Source organism: Molothrus ater, chromosome Z, assembly GCF_012460135.2.
Source record: "Molothrus ater isolate BHLD 08-10-18 breed brown headed cowbird chromosome Z, BPBGC_Mater_1.1, whole genome shotgun sequence".
In the NCBI taxonomy this organism is placed as follows: domain Eukaryota; kingdom Metazoa; phylum Chordata; class Aves; order Passeriformes; family Icteridae; genus Molothrus; species Molothrus ater.
In genome coordinates this window covers 11,475,263-11,497,045 of record NC_050511.2, presented here as the reverse complement: position 1 = coordinate 11,497,045, position 21,783 = coordinate 11,475,263, and the positions used below count along the sequence as shown (strand labels likewise).

Genomic DNA, 21,783 nt, shown 5'->3' with positions numbered 1-21,783 from the left:
ACAGGCATGGAAAACAAGGCATAAGAAAAAATATTTTATAAATGAAAATATTAAAAAAGAAAATATTAAAATGATGTTTTAAAATCAGTCCAGTGATTCTGTACACCAGCCTAGACAACTATAAAGTCAAAGAGAATCCATACAAGCAAGATTCATTTAACATCTAATTCTTGGATATTCCTATGTTTCTGAGGGACTCTCCAAGGTGAATTAGGTACACAATCTATCTGTTTAATACACTGTGGGACATACATCAGACATAGCTCAGATTCACAGAGCCAATGCCTTGAGTGAGAAAGCAGGCACGAGGCAATGCTCAAGTTAGATGGGACATCTCTTTCTCCTCAGAGATCCAGTTAATTCTGGGCTGAAGGCAAATGCTCCCCTTCACTCGTGACTCACAGCCTTAAGAAGTTGTTGACACAGAGATGATAAGGCCAGTCTCTTACTTATACACTACCAAACTTCCAACCAAACAGATGAAACCAAACAGAAGATGGCAAAGAGGAGAACAGGTTGCGTAGCTTTATATCCAATGAGATGACAGCTAGAACTTTTCACCAAAATATAGGAAATTAATGCCACAGTATCTAATTGGGAGCTCTCCTTCTTCCTATGAAATGTGGAAAGTATTACTGTCTTATTGTCTCATTCAGTCTCTCCAGTGTACAAAAACTCTGTTGTGCCAAACAAAACACAGGGAAGTATAGTAACTTCTGTCATTTGAAATTACAAAATGCTATTTTGCATATGTATATTTTTACCCTGTGTAATAAAATCATGCCTTTTCTATGCTCTTTCTAGAGATCTCAATTATACTTTAAGTTCTGGGCAATTGCTGGAGTCACTGTGGTTGCAACAGGGCAATGAATAATTTTATTATCTCGAGCAGCAACCTCTTTCCAAGATGTGTACAGATAAATAATTTATGTCTCAAAAAATGACTTATACTTCAATAAATATAAGTATTCACTAATCTGGAACTGATGCATGCAGTGGACTAATTCCAGTTTTAAGACTTTAATAATACAAACATACTACAGAAATACTAATAATGTTGAAATGATGAGTTTCATTTGATTTAACAATGCATTCATCATGTCTGAAAAAGTAATTTTAAAATTATTTTGTATTAAACAAATTATTATTAAACCTTCTGGTTTACAGATAAACCTAAACACTTGGAAATAAAACAACAAAGATGTGTCTAAATATCCCAAAGAAACATAGTGGAAAATAAAGTAAGACCAGCAATAATAAAGTAAGTGGAAAATAAAGTAAGACCAGGTCTTACATCATGAGATAACATAACTGTAAGTCATACTGCAGTCTAATTCCAGGGGACTGATGGCTGGTCAATTAAGCAAAATAATTACTTCCATTCATATGCACAAGGAGCAATCACCAGTAAGTATCTTAAACTTTCATTAATGGCAAGCAAATTTCCAGACTTTTGAAAGAATCCTTCTGAGTATTATTACCAATGCAATGTTCCCATGAATTCAGTGAGACTACTTATAAGGACTGGAGTTACCCAGGATAAGGAAATATAGAGAAATCTGGGCAATTTATAAATTGAAAGTACTACTACTATTCTCTAGTATTTTTCTTTGATATCTTACCACACATGGAAAGGAAGCTTTCCTTTTTCTGAGAATATATGCTCCAGTAACAATGCTAAGTGCTCTGTATACACCTTCAACTGGATCAGAGTGGGAGGCAAAATAAAGCAGCATCTCAATATAGTCCAGCAGAGCAGGGTCTTTTTTGGTATCCGCAAATAAATGGAAGAAAAACTATAAAAGGGCAAAAATAAGCAAATTAATTTCTATAAGAGGACTTAAATGAAATACAAATCAAGGACTGTAGAGAAAAGCATGAAATACAGTAATAATACATACTGCTAATAAGAGCTACTATACTTAAGAGCATGTTGAGACTGTGCAAATTAAGGCTGTGATAAATCATAAATGTGTGTTAAGTAATTCAAGGAAATAGAAATTGAGTTTCACAGAAAAAGAGAGAAATTCATAAAACCTTGTATCATGACAAATATGTTCAAAGCATTTTTTGTATTCAGATTATTATTAGCCCCCTCTTTCATGGAAAAATCTATGTGCTCAGATGCAGTGATCATTTGCCTCCCATTCTTTACAAAGCTGGTTGCTGTGTAGCAAAATTAATGTCATTCAACAAAGAACAGGAGTAATTAAGTCTTTCTGAGCAGACTATGATTTAGAATGCTCAAGGATGACTCTTGGATTCCTCTCTACATTATTCTGAAGCACCACTTGACCTGAAAAACATCAAACAAAATGCAGCACTTATTGAAAAAAAGAGACCCAAAAAATTCTGAAATGAGACCTATCATGTTTGAATAGCGATTTTTTCAAAATACCTATGTTTTCAGTTACCTCTGTGAGGTGTTTTAGCCTTTCTGAAGACACAGGTTCTTTGCAACTTTCTGTTATGCATAGATCTTCGTTTCCATTAAACCAGAAGCCAACCTGATTTAATAAATAAATAAATAAGTTTGTTTATTTTCACACACTGAAAAAAGGTAGTCTTTATACTCTAGCTGTTCAACACACAGGTTACTAAGAGCCTAATTTCTGGACTTAATCAAACTGAATTTGTTATTAATACACAATGACGACAATAATTATAATTTATTGTTTGTATGTTGTAACAGATATTTGAGAAGTTACTGAAAATCAAATAGGATAGAAGTGAATGTGTGCTTTTGAAAAAAGTGAAAATTAACTAAGTAGTTGTAAATTTATGCTGCTGAGGAAGCAGAATATGATATGGAGTTTCTATGCATGCTCTGATTTTTTCCTTTGAGGATATCCTTTGCTAATCCCTACAGCTTTTGTCCAGATTTTACTTTTAGAAGACACTGTCCATATAATTCAGTATGATGAAGGATAGAGCCACGGCTCTCCCCATGCTTGCCTGCTCCCAACAAGATGACCTAGAGTCCTAGAGAGATAGAGCTACAACTGTAAATTAAAAGTGCTCAGAACCAATTCTCTAGTACTAGACTCTAGACATAGGAAGGATCAGCTAGATCGGGATAGGTATGAACAAACTTCCAACAGAAAAATTCACCTGTGTGAAACCACACCAGGCTGTACAAACAACATCACAGGAGGGACAACCCACAACCATTACCTGTAGATGGGCCCCAGCACTGTGTAGTTTGCCAGTGTAGGTGCAAAGAGAGAGGACAGGCGAAGCAGCTCAAATTCCTAGTGGAAGGTTATTCAAACTAGCTGTTTACTGCATATTTATTACCTTGTAATACTGAAGTGATTAAATTAATTGCTTGGTTAATATTATACTTGAAATAGGATCCTATGATAAAAATGTATGTTCTCAGTCTGCATGTCTTGTAACTGCTAGCTTATTTGCAAACTCTTCAGCAAAACTTACAACAATAGAAAAAATAAATGCACATAGACCTGTATTTTTTGTGGGTTTCCTGGCCTTGTAGAGTTTGTTTCTTAGAAAGTCTGTGGTGGGAAGGGGTTGGCAGGTGCTCCTGGAAGTTTTAAATTAATTAAAGAAATTCTGAAAACTACAGGCCTCTGGACTAACACAGCCTTTATTTAGTATTTTTTAAAAACTAATGCTAGGTGAGTGGAGAACAAATTACAATAAAGTTTCTGTGAAATTTATTCAGAAGTGTTGGAAAATTATATTTAATATCAACAAACAAAACCAGAAACTGGCAAGACTGGAATATCTACAGACATCTATATGTGTATGTATATGATACTTACAGCTAGTATAGCCAAGAGAGTGAACCAGCAGTAAAATGCAAAGTAAAAGTAAGTGAAAATGAGCAGAATTTTCCTGAAGAAACAAAAATGTATTCATAATACTCTTTCTGAAAAACCTGGCTGAACTACATGACAATTCAAACAGAGGTTGTCTTCAGAAAAATGATCAAAGAATTTTATAATTTTCCATGTATTCAAGGCTTGAGGAATGATCTTGAGAAACTTAATTATTGGAAAAAATCTAGAAACATTTAATTAAAATGCAGCTGGTGAGATGAAACTGAAATTCTTATTTTTGCTTGGAGCAAATTATCTTATTCAGTGTCAAGTAAGTTAATAGTCATCAAAGTGCACACAGAATGGTTTCTTTAAAACAGAAAGGGTTTTCATTTGAGATTAATTTATGGTATAAGTAGGAAAATCAAGTTTAAAGTATGTTTAATTAGGAAAATCAAGTTTAAAGTATGTTTAATTAGCCTGATTTGTGGAACTATGGACAAGATACGTATTGGGCCATCAATTTCCTGAAAACACTTTTCACTACAAAGCTCCCTCAGACCTAAAGCATTTAAAATTCAGACTGAGTTTCTCAATGTGAATAAGCCAAACAACATACCATTCAATTCAGGGAGTTTAACAAATTAAAATTTGATTGAAAAATTAAAAGGCTGATAACCTGTAAATAGTGTTCCTGTGTAACGAAGCCTGATCCAGTGACATCAAGAGACTTGAAGCCATGCAGTGTTTGGAGGAGCTGTGTCACAGACGGCACTGGCCAAGGCTGTGCTGCTGCCAGCAAGAATCTGCGCCAGTCAGTAAGATGTGAGTTCACTGTGAATTCAGATGCCAGATTTTCTAACTACAAAACCAAAACAGCAAATATTGTCAAATGCGTACATAAACAGACTTTCAATATCGTATGTATCCTTAGGTACTTCCTGGACAGGATGAACAAGGTTCTGCAGTGAGTTTTTATAAAACAAAATAGGCCACAGGCCACTGTGTGCCGACTGCCATGTGCAGTGGATATTGCTCTAAATAAACACTCTGAGTGCCCAAATAGGCATTTATTTGGGCTTGAGAATTTCCTTTTGTAAGCTAGCTCATGCTTCTATGATAAATTTAAAAGTCTCATTTAAAACTTGTTCTTTTAAGACAAGAAAATTCTATTATTAAAATAAAGATAGGATTTATTAACACTAAAAGTTCTCAAAGAATACAGAACATGGGATACATGCCCATTTGGTCTATTAATAGAGAATATTTGACTGATAGCTTTCCTTGGATAATTAATTTCCTGTGCTGAGATTAGGTTTTACACACTTAAGATGACAGATGTGCTTAGTTTTCACTTAACTTACTGGAACTATACCACTTTAACATTAAAATGTTTTACTCATGCACTTCATCCGTGTAAAGAATATATTAATAAAGTGATGAAATCGTGTGAAATCCAATTAAAATCTTAATGTGAATCATGGTTTGCTGTCAGAAATAGTTATTAAAATACGCTAACACAAGTAAATATTTTCAATCCATACGTTTACCAGTAACATGTGATTGAATCTGAAAGAGAAATTAATTCAGTATGGAGGATTTGAAAGTTTTCATGTTTCCAAATCTGAAAACCTTGGATGGTGTCTTAAGAACTGATATAACTTGCAAATTGTAAATAAATAAAGTGCTGACAAAATGTCTGGCACAGTGACTTCCACAATCCATCCCTAGTGAAACAGAAGAATTTTAAAGAAAAACTGATAATATCCTATAATATTATTATCTTCATTTTAAGGACAATGCTTCGTACTAAGGACAATGCTGCATCTTCTACACAAACTAATACCCCAGTTGAAGAGAATATAGGGGCTCACTTACATCTGCAAGTGTTAAGTTCTTCCATGCATCAGGGTAGCAATTTATTCCAAGATTCAAATTAACCAAGCCACTAAGAGTTTCAATAAATATTTTCTTTAGTACAAAACCTAATAAAAAATCAGCATAGAAATATGTTTAGACTTTAAATAGACCTCTTCTGTTAAAAAAATAATTTAAATTTTAATGGCCATATGAGAAAGTTATTTACTTTCCTATCATGCACTATTGATAATGCTAATATTTTCCAAACCAAACATAAAATCTCCTTATTTAAAATTAATTGTATGTGACCCATCTAATAGCACAACTTCAAATATTTCACTGCACTGCAATTCTTCTGGTACTTGTCCTGATTTGCATTAAGATTACTAATTTATCCTCACATGGTCTGCACTGACAGTTAATGAGCATTCACAAACACCAGTCTCTCAGAATTATGTGTATTGAATACCTACCAACAGTTTCTTCCACTTTGATTTATTTTAATCAATCATAAATCCATCTAGCCTCTTTAAAGCAAGTGTAAACTAGAGGATAGGGTAGAAAACATGCACTGATGTCTGTTGAATTCTGAAACAAAATTCAACTGTTTGAAAAGCTTCTCAGAATTCACATGTGGGAGTTAGAAATAGCTCCATTAATTTTATTTTTAAAGAAATCCTAAGAAAAAATCAGTTAAGTGCAGCAGAAGTAGATTTTTTAAAGCAGGAATAGATTTGATTATGAGCAAACAGAAAATTCAAACTTCATGTATGGAATCAAAGCACAAAATTATGTAAAAAAAAATTAAAAAACAGATATGAGTCTCTTATTTCAGAAACTGACTTTGCTGGGTCAGTGAGAGTTCACTGCAAAACCTCTGCAGTAACAACAAAAAATGTAAAATAAGTTTCAAGTTATTTAAATTTTGAGAGATAAAGCCTATTTGGTCAGGTTGTGATCAATTCCATGGCATCAAAACAGAAGTTTTCAGATTACCTTTAAAAGCAAACACAATCAGTGAAATGTTGGGAACACAATTAATTTTTTCCTTTTTCCAGTCAAACTTCTTGTCCATTTGAAAAGGCAAAGCTGTGCAAATTCTATGGCTAAGACACTTTGTTTGAAGTGAAACAGTGAAGTGTAATTTAGGTTTATGAAAAAGATATGTGATAGGAATATAAATAAAATGTTTGAGTATTAATTTCATTGTGTCATTATTCAAAATCAAATTGCCAATTTGAATGAATAGTCTGCATCTCTGTAGACCTGTTTATCTCCAATCAGGAAAATTAGGATTAATGCCCTCAGCACATCTTAATACAGCAGAGAAATCCTACACGTATATAAACTTGGAGAGAAGAGGACAAAAATAGATTTGGGTCTGTTGGGACAGAAAGAAGGAAGGGAGAAACACCTGGACTTGAAGCCTTCATATCCTCCCCCAAATTTCAGCATGAAAGCAAAAGCTGGGGAAAAAATACTGTCAGACTGGTAACAGTGTTCTGTTGTCTTGAAAGTTTTTGAGTTATCTGCATTGAGAAAGAACATCTTCTATAAAGATGTTTTTAGAAGAACAGCACATCACATGCTGTTTCCTGAAGCACCTTGGATTGCTAATATAATCAATTTAAGGTAAACAGATATTTGTTTTTTTCATGAAAACTTCAATCCTCAGGAATCAGATTATTTTCATATAGCACAATGAAGCCTGCATCACTGGACCATCATTACTGGGACACTTCCTCTAAGATTCCATAAGCCAGGTAACATTTTAGTGATTCATGGGGAAAACAGGCTATGGCGCATGAAGAAGCCAGTGAACAACAAAAAACATCAGGGAAAATTTTTACATCTTCTTTGCACTACCAGTGCTTTATCATCAAGAGCCCAGCTAATAATTTTTGCTAAACATTTCCCTTTCCATTTGATCCCTGGCAGTCTAACTTAGCTTTCTGTCATGCCATCTTATGTTTTAAACTGTTCAATTCCCACTATGATCTCCCTACATGAAAATAAAAGATGTAGTTCCTGTATTTCTTTCTGACTTCCTGAAAAGATATTTAATTCTGATTTTCTTCACAGAATTCTAAAAGGATACTAATATCCTAATATCACTTTTTGTGAAGCTACATGACTTCAGAAACATACGCTGAAAGTATCTGAGGGACATAGAATTTCAAGAACTTGCATCAAAACTAATGTCTGAGATGGGATTAAAGGATTGCAATCTAAATCACAATTTACATAAACTATGTAATTGTTTATATTAACTATAGAATTCCTGATGTGCTGTAGGGCTATTTCTTTTACTTTACTACCTCCTCCTGAAACATGTGATTAGGGATAATCCCAAAGTTATACTAGTTTCAAATCTTCAAATGGACTGTGACTTAATTCCTCCTACTGACATATGTGGGAGAAAGGAGGGAGTCTCAGAAGGAAATCCCACATAAACATGGGGGATGAAATATGTTCCTCACTGTGTTTTTAGGATCTTTGTCTAGCCTTAGTGGATTTGGGTATATATTACAGAGAACAGAACTGGTTTTGAGTATCTGATTATAATACCATACAATAGGTGATTCATCATTTAATCTCAAGGGCTGTCAGTGCTCTAGAATCATGGAGAGATGCTGAGAGTGGGCAGCAACACAGATGGTACCCAGGAAAGAATACCGGTGTCTGCAAATGGTACACTGCAAGTGGTGAAAGAAAATAATGTCCCCTAGGAAGGATAAAGGAAGACAATTCCCAGAACTGGCTTTTTCCACTTAGAAAGACTCATTTCAAAACAGGTATGCTCTTTACAAAATCCTTTTATAAGTACAAAATAAAAGAAACCAAACCTAATAAGCTTTAGTTGAATAATGTAGGAGACTAAATAGAAAATTAAACATTTTTAATTCGAAGGAGCAGCAGGCATCTTGTAAAAAGAATCAGTATTCATGAAGATTTTGAAAACCTGCAGATGGTCAGGGTCAGTAGGTAAGTTTCACCAGAAACAGATTGAAGTACTTTCTGGAAATGGACTGCACAAATTGATACATTTATTGCACCATACATAAAACAATTCAGGAACAGACTGCTAGTACATTGGAGAACAAGATTAGAATTCAAAGTGAACTTTAAAAATTGGAGATAAACTCTAGAATAAAAGGACACTATCTAATAAAGATAAATGTCAAGTGCCCCACTGGGCAGACATAATGAACTGAATGAATGCCCCAAAGGGAATCTTACTGCCAAAGTAAAATTTCTACAGAAAAGTCTCTAAGGATTATAGCAGATTACAATAATATGAGAAAGTACATGGGAAGCCATTGGAAATAATCTTTTTTTTTTTTTCCCCGGATGTTAAGGCTTCTGCTATAATACAACTTTGGAAATTCTAGATCAAGAAGGATGCATGTAAACTAAAGATTGCCCAAAAGAAAGCAGCAAGAATAATCACAGGTTTAGAATATAACTCCTGAGATGTGAGGTTGAAGAAATTACGCTAGTTTCATAGATGAAGAGTACGAGAAAACATGCCCCTGCCCTGCATCATGGAGGTGACTTTAGTGTTACAGATACAGAACCACCATTTTTTGGTTTTTCTTTCTTTCTTTTTTTGTTTTCACCTGTTGGACATCCTTGGGATGCATTTTCAAACTTTTTCTAATCTCAGCATAGTTAGAAATCTCCCTTTGAAAACTTTGAGGGAAAAGAACCCTCTTGGTATTATGTGATTTAAAAGAAAATCCTTGAATCCACAATTCTAATAAATAACAAGCCACATATTTAATAAGTTAATCCATGAAATATATATCCTGTTGCTTATTAGGCAAAGTATATCTAAACATTTTTTTTTGACTGCGAAATCACAAGTTCAGATATTTTATAAAATGCACAGTACTGATTTCTATTTCTGACACAGATTAACTCTACTGGAGCAGACCAATATGCTTTAATGAGGCATTCCTTCAAAACCTACTCCATTTCTGACACATTATTTATACCCAGAAGAAGCATGAACATCTATGCAAAACACCAAAGAGACGGTAAGTATATATATGTGTGTGTATTTGTGTGGTATAGCATAGCACAGTACAGAGCAGAGGTGAGAGTACAGTAGGGTGTGGGGTATTGGTATTACTACATACATTTTATACTGAAAGTAGAGTTATCTTGATTTAGCACATGATTGATTCAAAGGTGAACGACCTCCTATTAATTTCTCCCAAATTACCTGTAGTAAATTTTCATTTGCTGTTGGAGGAACCAAGAAGGGTCTTTAATGATTTCATTTTAGCTATTTTTTAATATAAATCATTGCTATTTCCTTGATGGTAGAAATATATTCTGCTGGTATGCTTTACCTTTTGAAATTATCAAGTAGAGAGGTGCATTTAGAATATGTAGAATTATGAAAGTAAATACTCTCTAAACCATACTCATTCTCAGCTCCTAGATTAAAAATCAAGATACAGTAATCTTATGGCAACCCTTACAAATATTCTTACAGGGAAAGACAAAGTAGTTCAAGCTGTGAAGTGTACTAATCACATTCTGTCTGTAAGAGTACTTGTTATGGGAAGACTAATTCATGCAATTAATAATCAGGAATGGGAAAATGGATCTGTTCTGCCTCTGTGGGGAAGTCTTCAGGAGGACATGCCTGAGGAAGGTCATGTTAAAGTTTATGTGGTTTGCCCATTCCATCAGGGTCTGTATAGGGAGAGCCAGATTTAGCAATAGCATGATATCTTCTAAAAATATTTTCTACCCTACCCAATGTTAAGGAGTTCATGCTCTTCAACATCTGCTCAGCAGAAGCTGTATCAGGTGAAGCAGAACTGGCAGCTTCCATGCAGGTAGCCCAAGCATGAGCTTCACTACTCTGGTGTGTGTTTATAAATTCAACTTTGAAGTCATCAGTGCCAGAACAAAAATTATGGATATTTTCCCCCAAATCCACATTATGTTTACGACATGGTACACAAAACATTATTCCTCTTTCTTCATCATATTTTAACCAGGAGTATTTTGTTAGCCATATTTTTGGAAACTGATGATTCCTCTTTGTTTTCTGATGTTCCAAATCTTTCTTCTCTTTCCCTCGGTCACCGACTTCTCTGTTGCTAGAAGAATTAGTCTTGCTTTTAAATTGCTTCAGTGCTTTTATGGCTATAATTTAAAAAGAAACAACTAAATATAAATAATTTTTATTTGATAAAATATCAGTTGTATCTTTTATTTGTTGGTCCATTTTTATCTTGTTAATTTGGGACTAGAATGTGACTTGAAATGAACAGCCATGAAAGAGAACAAGGAAAGCAGACCTACTCTTAAATTAATTGAAGGCTACCAAGGATTCTTGTAAGAAATGGTCAGTTTTGATTTTGACTATTAGAAGTTTGTCAGAGTATGCAACCCATGAAGTGCAGCAGCATCAATGCTATTTTTGAAGCAGGGAAGAGCAAAGTTATTAAGAGGAATTCAGAATGGTTTTTTAGGCAAAACGTCTCCAGAAAATACTGCTGAAGTCACAAATTTATTATAATGTCCATTATACCTGGCATTAGCAGAAATGTTAACTTGGAGCAAGTCTGTAAATACATAATCAAAAACCTGACAGAGAATGCTTAAGATGCTTATGTAGTAGCTGACATGATCTTCTTAAAATGTGTTTGCCTGCAAATGGTATTATTACTGCTTTCAGAACTGTATATGCATTCTTAATGCTCTGAGATTGTTCTGAACTTTCTGAACTTTCCCCCACTTGTTCTGCAGTCTTGTATTTTGTAGGAGCAAATCCCATAGGCTGAAATTTTAAAAATTATATTTCTAGACCCCATTTATCACCTACTTTTGGCCAGTAATTTAATGATTCTTTTAGTATACCATTGCCATAATTAAAGGTCTTTAAAAAGAAAGCAATAAATAAGCAAGAGAAAATGCATGCAGGATGGAAGCAATAAAATGGGAAATCTATTTGTTCACTGGGAAATAACAAAAGTAACACCCTGCAGATGACCTAAAATCTGACTCTCCTTCCTTATTGTGATGTGTACGTCAAGAACCAAAATTAATGAGTACATGAAGCTAATCACAGAGACAAATGCCATTTCTAATGCTTTAAAAGGTCTTGAGAAAAAGAGTTTTTGTATGCTACTCTTTTCTACTTTAGAAGAAGGAGGAAATTTTTTTATATGTATATACACAATATAATTTGTGGGAATGGATTGTTCCCATTGTTGAAAAAAGTGACAGTTTGTTCCATTCTACTCTAAGCATCCTGAAAGGCCATAATATTAATAAATGAAGTATGAAACATGCAGTTTAAATACATTTCCAGTGTGAATGATTCTTGTAAAGAACCCAAAATCTGAGGTAGCAGCTGTGGTTCACAGGGACAGCAAAATGAACTGTCCCAGGAGGTTTTTCTGACATGTGCCCAGGTACAATAAACAGAACTGAAAAGAAGAAGAGAAATATTCCTAACACACAGTAAAGATTAAAAAACTTAGGCAGACACAAAATCACAAGGTAAGGTGAAAAAGAGGTGGAGGGCTGGAAAACTAAACCTGCAACTTGAGAAGTAAAAAGGGTATAAGGGACAAAAACATTTTAACACCTCTAGAGTGCCTCCTGCTTCTTTAGGCATAAGGAAACCTGTGGAAATGTGCTGGTGATTAGGGAAATAGGGATCAGAGTAGACCTGTGATCCACAATCAGGGATAATATTCCCTGTAAGATTGGCCTTCAGTGTTTCCAACATTTTTCTTTAAATTGACATGGAGAAACTGGGAATATAGGAAAAGGTGGGATCAGTTGCAGTGATGCCATAGAAAGAATAGAGGATACAAAAGGAAGCCAACCTGAACTACATATGAAGCAATTTATGAAGCAACTTCTTCACATTAAGTTTGTTATCAAATGAAATCAAGAAGAAAACCAATCTTGGAAAAGCTACATTAGGTAGAATTATTTTTCATTGAAATCTTCTTAAAAGGCAGTATCATTCCCTGATACACACAGTGACTGGCAAGCTTTCACATGTTTCAATAAACAGTGCAGAACTTCAAAAAAAAGCAAAAAAAAATATTTAGTGAAGATATTATGACCACTAGTGAAACTGAAAACAGAAAAAAAACCCCAAAACATTTAAAAAGAAGCATGATAAATGACAGCAGCATAAGTTTACACTAGACCCTGTGAACTAGGACTGTGACATTTTAAATGGAACCTGTGACATTTAAAGAGCAATCACTATGCCTCAGTTATTAAGGCAGATATACAAAAGAGACTATTTCTTAATGATAACCCTGTCAATAGATATTTTCTATAGGCACTGTATAAAAATATTTCCATAAAGTGATGAAGTAGTAAGTCTCTATTAAACATTCAAACTATACACTTACACAGTTAACAAAATATTAAGAGATTGTAAACTTATACTAGAGATGAGAATTATGTCACCATTTATTCCCTCATCATCAAATTTTATCAAAACATGTGAACAGATTAATATTCCCTTCTATTTTCACTGAGAAAAATGTTTCCATGGCAGTTCCTGACTAGAGATTTGGATAATAATCCCTTGCAAATTACACACCAGACTCTGTAGCAATTTCATAAGGATGAATGAGTGAAATAAACCCTGAAGGCTGAATTATAATCTTTTAACTTAAAGACTCTAAAAGGTAGTAATATGGGATACTTCTACCCTTAGGTGAAAAAGATGGGAGTCTCAAAAACATGATACTTTTCATCCAAGTTGATAGACTCATCACTCCCTGCAGTCAATTTCACTGTAAGTATTTGCACAATTTGCATATTCACTAATTATTACTGGTGCTGCTATATGTCCAATCTTTGCTAACTGGCAAGAATTGGGATTTTAAACTTAGAAGCACTGAGAATTAAAGTATTTTAGTTGCTCCACAGATGTAGTCAGGGGTGAGATCATCTGTCATGCTGACTTAAATCTTCAAATTATATATATATATACATATATATATATATATATATATATATATATATATATATATATATATATATTCAAATGCACAGAAACATATACAAACATGTTAAATATGTTCCACAAATTTCTGAAATTAAATAACATACATGACTTAGTAAGAGACATAACAGGAGATATAAATTAAACTATTGGTAGAATTACTAAGTTTTCACCTAGAAAGAGATACTTCCTCTGTCCACAAACTTAAAACTTTCATATTTTCAAGTCTTAAAAAAACACATTGAAGATAAATAGTCTTTAAAAGCAGTAAGTTAGAGATGACGAAACTATTCCTATGCCCTCATATGGACTTCTGTCTCTATTTGCATCAAAGTCAGGCAATCACTATTCTTCAATTGTTTCTACAGCAGTGCTTGGGGAAAGAAAGGATAATCTGTAGACATTAACCAGGGTCATTTTACAATCCTGACTCAGTAAAATATTACATTGAAAAGGTAATATTTCAGCTGAGCTACATGCACACTTTATTTTAACTGTCGGCTCCAAATCTACCAATACAGTAACATTCAATTCACAAGTTCTAAATTTGGAAACACACAGCAATGCAATATGGCCATTGGTTGTCTCTTATGCTTACATCTTAGCAGACTATTTGATAGTTTTATAAAACAGCATTTTAAACATTTTTGGTTATTGGATATAGAATTTTTTTAAACCCAACTGGTGTCTGTTCTATCTAATTATAGAATCACTTCTATAATTAAACTGAAGGTTCATAAGGATCATGCCTGTGAAAAAGAAAAAAAAATTAAATGTTCTTGTGTGATTCAGTCATAAGGTAGAGAACAAATCTGGCATAGAATCTGCTTCGATCTGCTTTGTAATGCAAAACCACACCTAAATTGCATTCTCTGAAAGAGCTTTAGAAGAAAACTGAGACATTCCATATGTGTGCTAATTGAAATGACAAGAGATGTGATTATAGAAGATCATAGTGCTCAAGGGAATCAAAGGGGATGAGATCTACTGGATATTTTAATTTTTTCTATAACAAAAGCATGCATTCAAAAAGACTGTAAGAGAGAAAATAGAAAACTTTAATGTTATTAGCTCCATTTAAGAGTTGTCACAGCTGTTCCTATGAAAAAGCACTCTGAAGGTAATATATTAGAGCATTGTTAAAAACTTGATCAAAGAGTTAATGAAAGTAATTAGTGCAGACTCATGTTGACTTTGGGCAATAGCACTTGGGATAATAATAAAACTTTTTTCTCAAATGAAAGACTGTCAGTAGGTAGGAAGGTCCAGCACAGGCTGTTTTTTTGTCCGTTGGTGCTTAGAATGGAGAATACTTTGCTTCCATGGAGAGCCAAGTGTGCAGGACAGCACAAAGTTGTCTGTGAAGAATCGGTAATTCTTTAAAATTTTAGATTCCTAGGAAACACAAAACTGTTTCATAAGAATTCTTCCATGAATATCAAAAAATTTTTAAGTATACTGGCACTCCCACTTTTAATTTTGGCATTTTGTTAAATATATTTTGAAAATATTTCCTTTTGACCTTTACCAAATATCTTGTGACAAACCTGTTTACATGGTAATTTCTTCTTATATAATCACCCCTCCTTTGTTGCTCTTTGTTTGTTTGCATTTCTAAGTAAAAATATGCTTCATGTAATCTCCACATGATTCATGTAATCTCTCTTTTTAGGCTTTAGAAAAGCCTAAAAATTCCAATTTTCAGAACAACTTCAGGAAATTTATTGTTCACTACTGCTTCTATTCTAGTACAAGGAGATTGGTAGATTTATTCTATTTAGACTTGTCAAATAGCCTGTGCTCTGTGTGCTTTTTTATGTGAACTTCCACTATGAATGCTGAGAGATGTGCTGGGGTAGGTAAGAATAAGAAAAAATTAGATGTTTGGCAGCAAATCTAGATCTGTTTGGAGGTTCTACAAGGCAGGGGCTTGTTTGTTACCTTTTGGTATCTCCTTTAGAGATGCTGTTCAACAATTTCACTGCTGCTGTGCTGGGTGCTTTAGTGTTTTTCCTTCTTTTGTACAGTGAGAGACTAACTACTGAGATGTGTATTTTCTCTTGACCATTCTATTGAAAAAGGGGAGACAGAAGCCTATGGAAAATTTTACTGATGTTTTAGGAAAGAAAGGAGTCTATAATGAAGCGAAGTCGTCACCTTAGGAAACCTAGGATGTGATTTATGCAGTCTTAAAATATGTAAGAGACTGGGAGGAAGTATTTTAAAGATGACTTGCACAGCTTGTGCCTTCCATCCTAATTCAGCTATCCAAAAAAGGTAATAGTCACCAAACAGAAGATAATTACATGGGGTATGGGACCTTATTTTAAACAATAATTCTTTCCCATTGTCTCAGAGAACAAGCAACAGCATTCTTTTACAGTCTCATGACTGCTATCCCTTTTTCAGATAGTCATGCAAGTCATGTTGGGTCATTTTAGGGAATATAATACTATCAAAAGTATTATACTATACTATAATACTGTAGAATTATAAAGACTTCAATTGTTTTTTTGCTAATTATTACAAATTTACAAAGAAAATAGTAGTTCTGTCCTAAATATGTCAAGAATATTAAAGTTTGTAATAGACAATTTTTTTTTGTTTTAAGTATCTTAATCATGAATGATCTAAAAGCAAAAAAACCCCTTTTAAGTGGAAATACCAATTAAACTGGTATCTGTGTTTCACTTCTATAGCACTGTAAATGATTACAAACACACAGAGTTTTAGTTTCGTGTTGTATTATATATGCATTACTATCTGCAGAGTAGGTCTCTACAGGAGATTTTGAAATGCTTACACACACATCTACATTCCTACACTAGAGATAAGATGACATGCCTCTCTCTATGGGAAAACTGTAAATATCTTTCTCCCTAAAGTGGTTTTATATGCAAAAGGAAATTGGAATTGCTCTATAAATATGCATGAAAAGAATTTCCCAATAAAGAATTAACTCGACTTCATTGTGCCTTTGTGGCCTTATTACACTGGAAGAGTTAGATCTTGAATTGTAAGCACTTGTTTACACATTGTATTTCACAGTCTTAGTGGCAATAATACTAACATTATGATTTTAATATGGAACACTGAAAATGAAACACTCTGCAAATACACATGTAAGTACTTTCCATCTCAGTTTAAAACTGCCTTACCTAAATTATTTTGTAACATTTATACAGTCTCAAAAATTATTGCAAGATTTTTTAGGCACCCTAAGCCTTAAGTTCCCATAATTAGGGGGTAGACATACAAAATGCATGTTTAAAGGTAAAAAAAATTACATGTCTGAGCTAATGCTTGCAAACCACCCAGACAACAGGCACACATTGATTTGAAGAACATAATGGTTAATATTTATAATAGACTCTATATAATAGTTCCATGAAAATACTGATAATTTAAAAAATGTGTTTTAAAATAATATAGCCTGAGCTCACTGAGCTCTCAATTAGTAAAAAAAATTAAAACTTGCATATTTAAGTAAAGCAAACATGATACTGTACTGAAAACCTATTACTAAGACACCTGTTAGAGGAATACCAAACATGTAGTCTTGACAATAAAAACCCCTAGGAAAGCCATTAAAAGCTTTCAACTGGTGTGTTGTTTCACATTTTCAATATCCCCTCACAATGACTTTGCTTTTTTATGTAGCAGGATCTTTAACTGTAGTACAATCTTTAACAATATAGATAACTGATGTTATGTTTAGCAATACAGACAAGTGACTAAGCTCCCAATTACTCTAGATTTTAAGTAGATAACCAACAGCCCTTTGGGAGTTAAAAGGAAAAAATTTCTTACCTTTTGGTGCCAGCTGTAGAAACTGCTTATGAAGTGTAGTAAGTTGTGAAATAGTTAGAGTACTGCTTCCAGAGGTTTCTATGCGTTGAAATTCTGGTGGAGGATCAGGGTCAGGAACAGGGTCAGGAACCATTTTTACATCACCATTGATGAAGAAATCTGTTCCTTCTAAAGTCATTTCATATAAGATTTTGCTAGAACTCTCAATATGATGTCGTGCAACCTCTACCAGTTTTTCAACACTGAAAACAAAAATGCAGAAACACATGAGTATAATACACAGTTTTAACAACATAGCTTTAAATTTTAATATGCTTATGCTTTTAAAGTTTTATTAAAGTAAGAATTTCAAACCCTCTGTGTGGATTCTGTAACTACCAAAATCATTATGAAGTCTACTCCTCCTGTGGCTTCAAGAGATCTTTTGACTGCAGTCAGAAATTTATACAAAGTCAGATCTAAGACACAGAAGAGACCTGATGGAAAAACACGAAAGCACTTCCTAGGCTGGCATACTGGAGAGGCACATGATCTCCTCCTTCAAGTGCAATGAGTACACTTTATACAGGAAAGACATCAGCTGTCTATAATGTTGAACACAGATTTGGCTTGGAGTGTCAGGTCAAAGGATATGATATTACTTAAATACTGTGTCTTTGTTAGCACATCAGGAGAGCAAATAAAACCGGCTGGAAGGAAGAAGCTTTGCCTCTTTGAGCTGTTGCCTGTCAAAGCCTTCACATCCTCCATTTATGCCTCTCTTCTTGGTCATGCCCTGACATGGATCAAGCAGCACTGTCCCAGGCATAATTCAAAAGCTGGTAGAGGCCAGAAATACTTTGTAAAAGGCAGTCACTCCTTTCCTTTAGAGAGGAAAAGCCCTTTAATAATACAGACATTGGTCATTCTATGTCAGTCTAAAGTGCTATAGTGATCCCAAGTACATTTTATTTACTAGGACAGAAAAAAACTGCAAAGGAGAACTTTTTTTTATGGTCCTTGAAATAATTTTGAGAAATGTAATATGTGGTGATAAGAACAACAGATGGAGTTTTCCAGTGTGTGTAAAAAACAGGAAAGAAGCTACTGAAATGATACAGAGCTTTCTACTGAATGGTATATCTGATTGTCTGCTCAGCAATCTGCTAAACCTGTAGTCAAGAAAAACAGCATACCATGATAATTACCTTTACAGTTACAAGCAGAACCCTTTAATCAGCCAAGAAATGAATTACTAGCATTCAGGTTTCTAAGATAAAACTACACAAAATTATTATTTTCTACATCTTTTCTAAATTACTTCTGTCTCCAGACACAGGTATATTTACTACCTTAATCTAGGTTAAAAAAAAGACCCCAAAAAAATCCTGTTTAAAATAGATACATGTTACCTTGATTTTTCCTCCAAGAAGGTGGATCCAAGCCACTTTTCCATATCTTTATAAGCCTCTTCTGCTTTAAATTTTAGATCCTCAAGAAATGCTAAAGCTTTTTCTTTTATAAGTTCTAGCCGAGATTTTGTGGCTGCCTCTGTTTAAATGGTAAAATCATAATGAATAACATTTATAAAATGTGAGGAATGTTCTCTGTCTAAGCACCTAAAATTCAGCATATTTAACTGTTTTTAGCTAAAAGTACCTTATAAGATACTTGCTGCCTGGCTAGTCACTTTTCTGTAGTACAGTTAAGGCTGATGTAATTGTGGCTTCTGTATATGTTCTTTGAGCAGCTGCTATCAGTATGTTACAGAGGTAAGTGCATGACAATTTTTGTCTCCCTGTATTTTCAGAGGTAGGTACTGCAGAGACGATTGATAAAACTGCTCTCTTACCACTAACAGAATAAAAGGCAAGGTACATTGTTGCAACAGAGAAATTAAATAATAAATCAACGTTAAAAACTTAGCAACTATACAAAACTAGTGCCTTTGCTAGACTCTATGTATCTGCATAAACAAAAACCACAAGTTCCCGAAAGGTAACTGGATAACAAAGCTGCCAGCAAAACTATGATTCTCAAATACCAGCTATGTGCCTGTGCAAATAGGAAATAGAGATCAACATGCTCAGCCATCCTTAGGTTCTTGGGATTTTTTTCTTAATATACGATGAAAATGAAGCAATGTCAAGAAAAAAAAATACATGTTAATGAATTACTAAAATTCATATTCATGCAATTAGGATCTTCAACGTTATTACTATTCTTCTCATTACCCCAAGATCTTGGCATTTTTATTCTTGAACTGCTTTTATATTAAACCATGATCAAAGATGTAGATGTACAAGCATTTGGTCTGACTGGATCTAAAGAAACCTTATGAGTTTGTGGTTTGTTCAATAACTGCTGTTTGCCCTCTATTTTTCATAATAAAATACTATGCAATAGCTAGCCCACCAAAGAGGTACCATGTGATGATGGGCTTGCCAACTGTTGCCAAATAGAAACAATAATAGCTGGGTTCTGTCTTCCTTTTAATGACAAAACAGTCTTTCTTCTAGTCTAAACCTATCTTTAAAAAAAATTCTCAAACCATTTTCAATTTGGGACTTCTTTCTTCAAACATCTCCTTTTGGCTGAAATGAACTATTTTGTTTGAAAGTTATTGGGTAAGAGAGAAAAAGAGACAGAATGCCTGAACAATATGTAAGTTTTGGAAGAGTCTGCTCATAAAGAAGTTTGGAAGAACAAACAAAATCTATATCCTGCTGCTTGAATCCCATGTTGCTTGAAGAGGAGGGAATCAGAGAAAAAAAATCAATGAAATATGCAATTGCCAAAAATTTCTTTCCCAGAACAAAACATTTCAAATACTGAATCCAATTCAATTGAATATTGAAGTGTGAGTAACAACTTATGCAAAATCTTTTCTCTGATGAATATTTGCTTAGTCATGACAATTAAATTAGATTAAATGAAACAGAAGACAAAAGGAATGAAAATCATATTACAACCTTTAGTATATTTACCACAGAATGACTGATGATTACCACACTAAAAATATTTCCTGATTTCTCCAGACATGACTGACTCTCATTCTTTTTCTTTCTTATCCATCCATTTTGCTTACTGTCTCTGGTTAGTATTGACTAGCATACTAGTCAAATTAGGAAGAACAATCACCTACCAATATAAATAACCAAATAGTAACATACCCTCCTGTTTCAAGGCACTGAAATATTCTTGCTTTATTTTAACTGCCAGTTCTTCTTTCCTTAATTCTTCTGGGTCTGTAGGAGCTGGAGTGGCTTTTGCTCCTGCAGGAAAACAGACCTCTCAGACTTTAGATTTGCTTGTATCATGAAAAATTTGTGTATCATGAAAAATTACATTTTCCACCTTACTTGATGTGACCATTTATGAGAATGCAAAGGTGGATACTCAGCTGCCAAATGTGATTTACATCTGCAAGTCATGCTAAGGTTAACACTGCATATAAATACCCCAGCATACACAACTCTACTAAAGTTGGTTAAATAACATCCTAAAATGTATTTCTGAATGGAAAATCATGACTCAATAAGTGTGCCTCTCATTTGATCCTAGATGGTCAGAATGTCCTGTTTTACCCTAGTATTTACCTATTTAGTGCAACCAGAACATAAATAAATGTCTTTTGAATAATACTTATTTCTTCTGGAATAAATTCAAGTTTAACAAACTATAATAAATATGCTATGGTAGTAGTTACCATCAAAGAAGTGAAAAGAATTATGCTATTAAAAAAAAAAAAAAAAACCACAACAAAAAACCAAAAACAAACCAGAAAGAAAAAGGAGATCTGTTATTTCATGCCCCTTCAAACCTGCACTTCCACCTTCTTTTGACTTACTTATCTATGAACAGATACAGTAAAGGTATTTTATAATGTTTTTAGAGACTGTATGAAATTCTGTAGCCACAAAACTTTTACTATTACTCAACAAAATGGAAATATTTTAATTGCTTTATCCTAGAAGAAGAGCAGATGGAGATGTTACAGAAAAAATATAATGATATCTGCATGATACATAAGGTCAACACAAAACAAATGGTCAGTTCTAGAAGTGATAAAACTACATGTGGTAAGTTGTATCACTCTGTTACCAGCCCACAGCTCCCTCGGGAGTTCTCATGTTACAGGAACACTACAGTAACACTGTATTTGAAATGAAATCAAAGTCAATACTTTAGTCACAAATCCATCAGTTCATACTTCATCTTCTACTAGGAAGAAGGCACAGCTTTCTAGCTGCAGTTCTGGATTTCTGATTTCAGATAATCTTGTACCAGGTCTGAACAAAAATTTGTTCCAATAAGCAATCCACAAACCTCAAACTAGCATGCAAC

At 33.9% G+C, this 21,783-nt stretch overlaps 1 protein-coding gene across 1 annotated transcript in view; it reads right to left on the bottom strand.

Moving 5' to 3' along the window:
- SPEF2 (sperm flagellar 2) overlaps positions 1 to 21,783 on the bottom strand; it is a 74,543-nt gene that overhangs the window by 7,643 nt on the left and 45,117 nt on the right. The window contains exons 25-32 of the mRNA XM_036403644.2: positions 20,610 to 20,711; positions 18,849 to 18,987; positions 17,458 to 17,699; positions 10,413 to 10,808; positions 5,661 to 5,767; positions 4,462 to 4,644; positions 2,415 to 2,507; positions 1,623 to 1,796 (exon numbers count right to left, since the gene is read on the bottom strand). Coding sequence (XP_036259537.1) covers positions 1,623 to 1,796; positions 2,415 to 2,507; positions 4,462 to 4,644; positions 5,661 to 5,767; positions 10,413 to 10,808; positions 17,458 to 17,699; positions 18,849 to 18,987; positions 20,610 to 20,711 — 1,436 coding nt within the window. The remainder of the gene's footprint in view (positions 1 to 1,622; positions 1,797 to 2,414; positions 2,508 to 4,461; positions 4,645 to 5,660; positions 5,768 to 10,412; positions 10,809 to 17,457; positions 17,700 to 18,848; positions 18,988 to 20,609; positions 20,712 to 21,783) is intronic.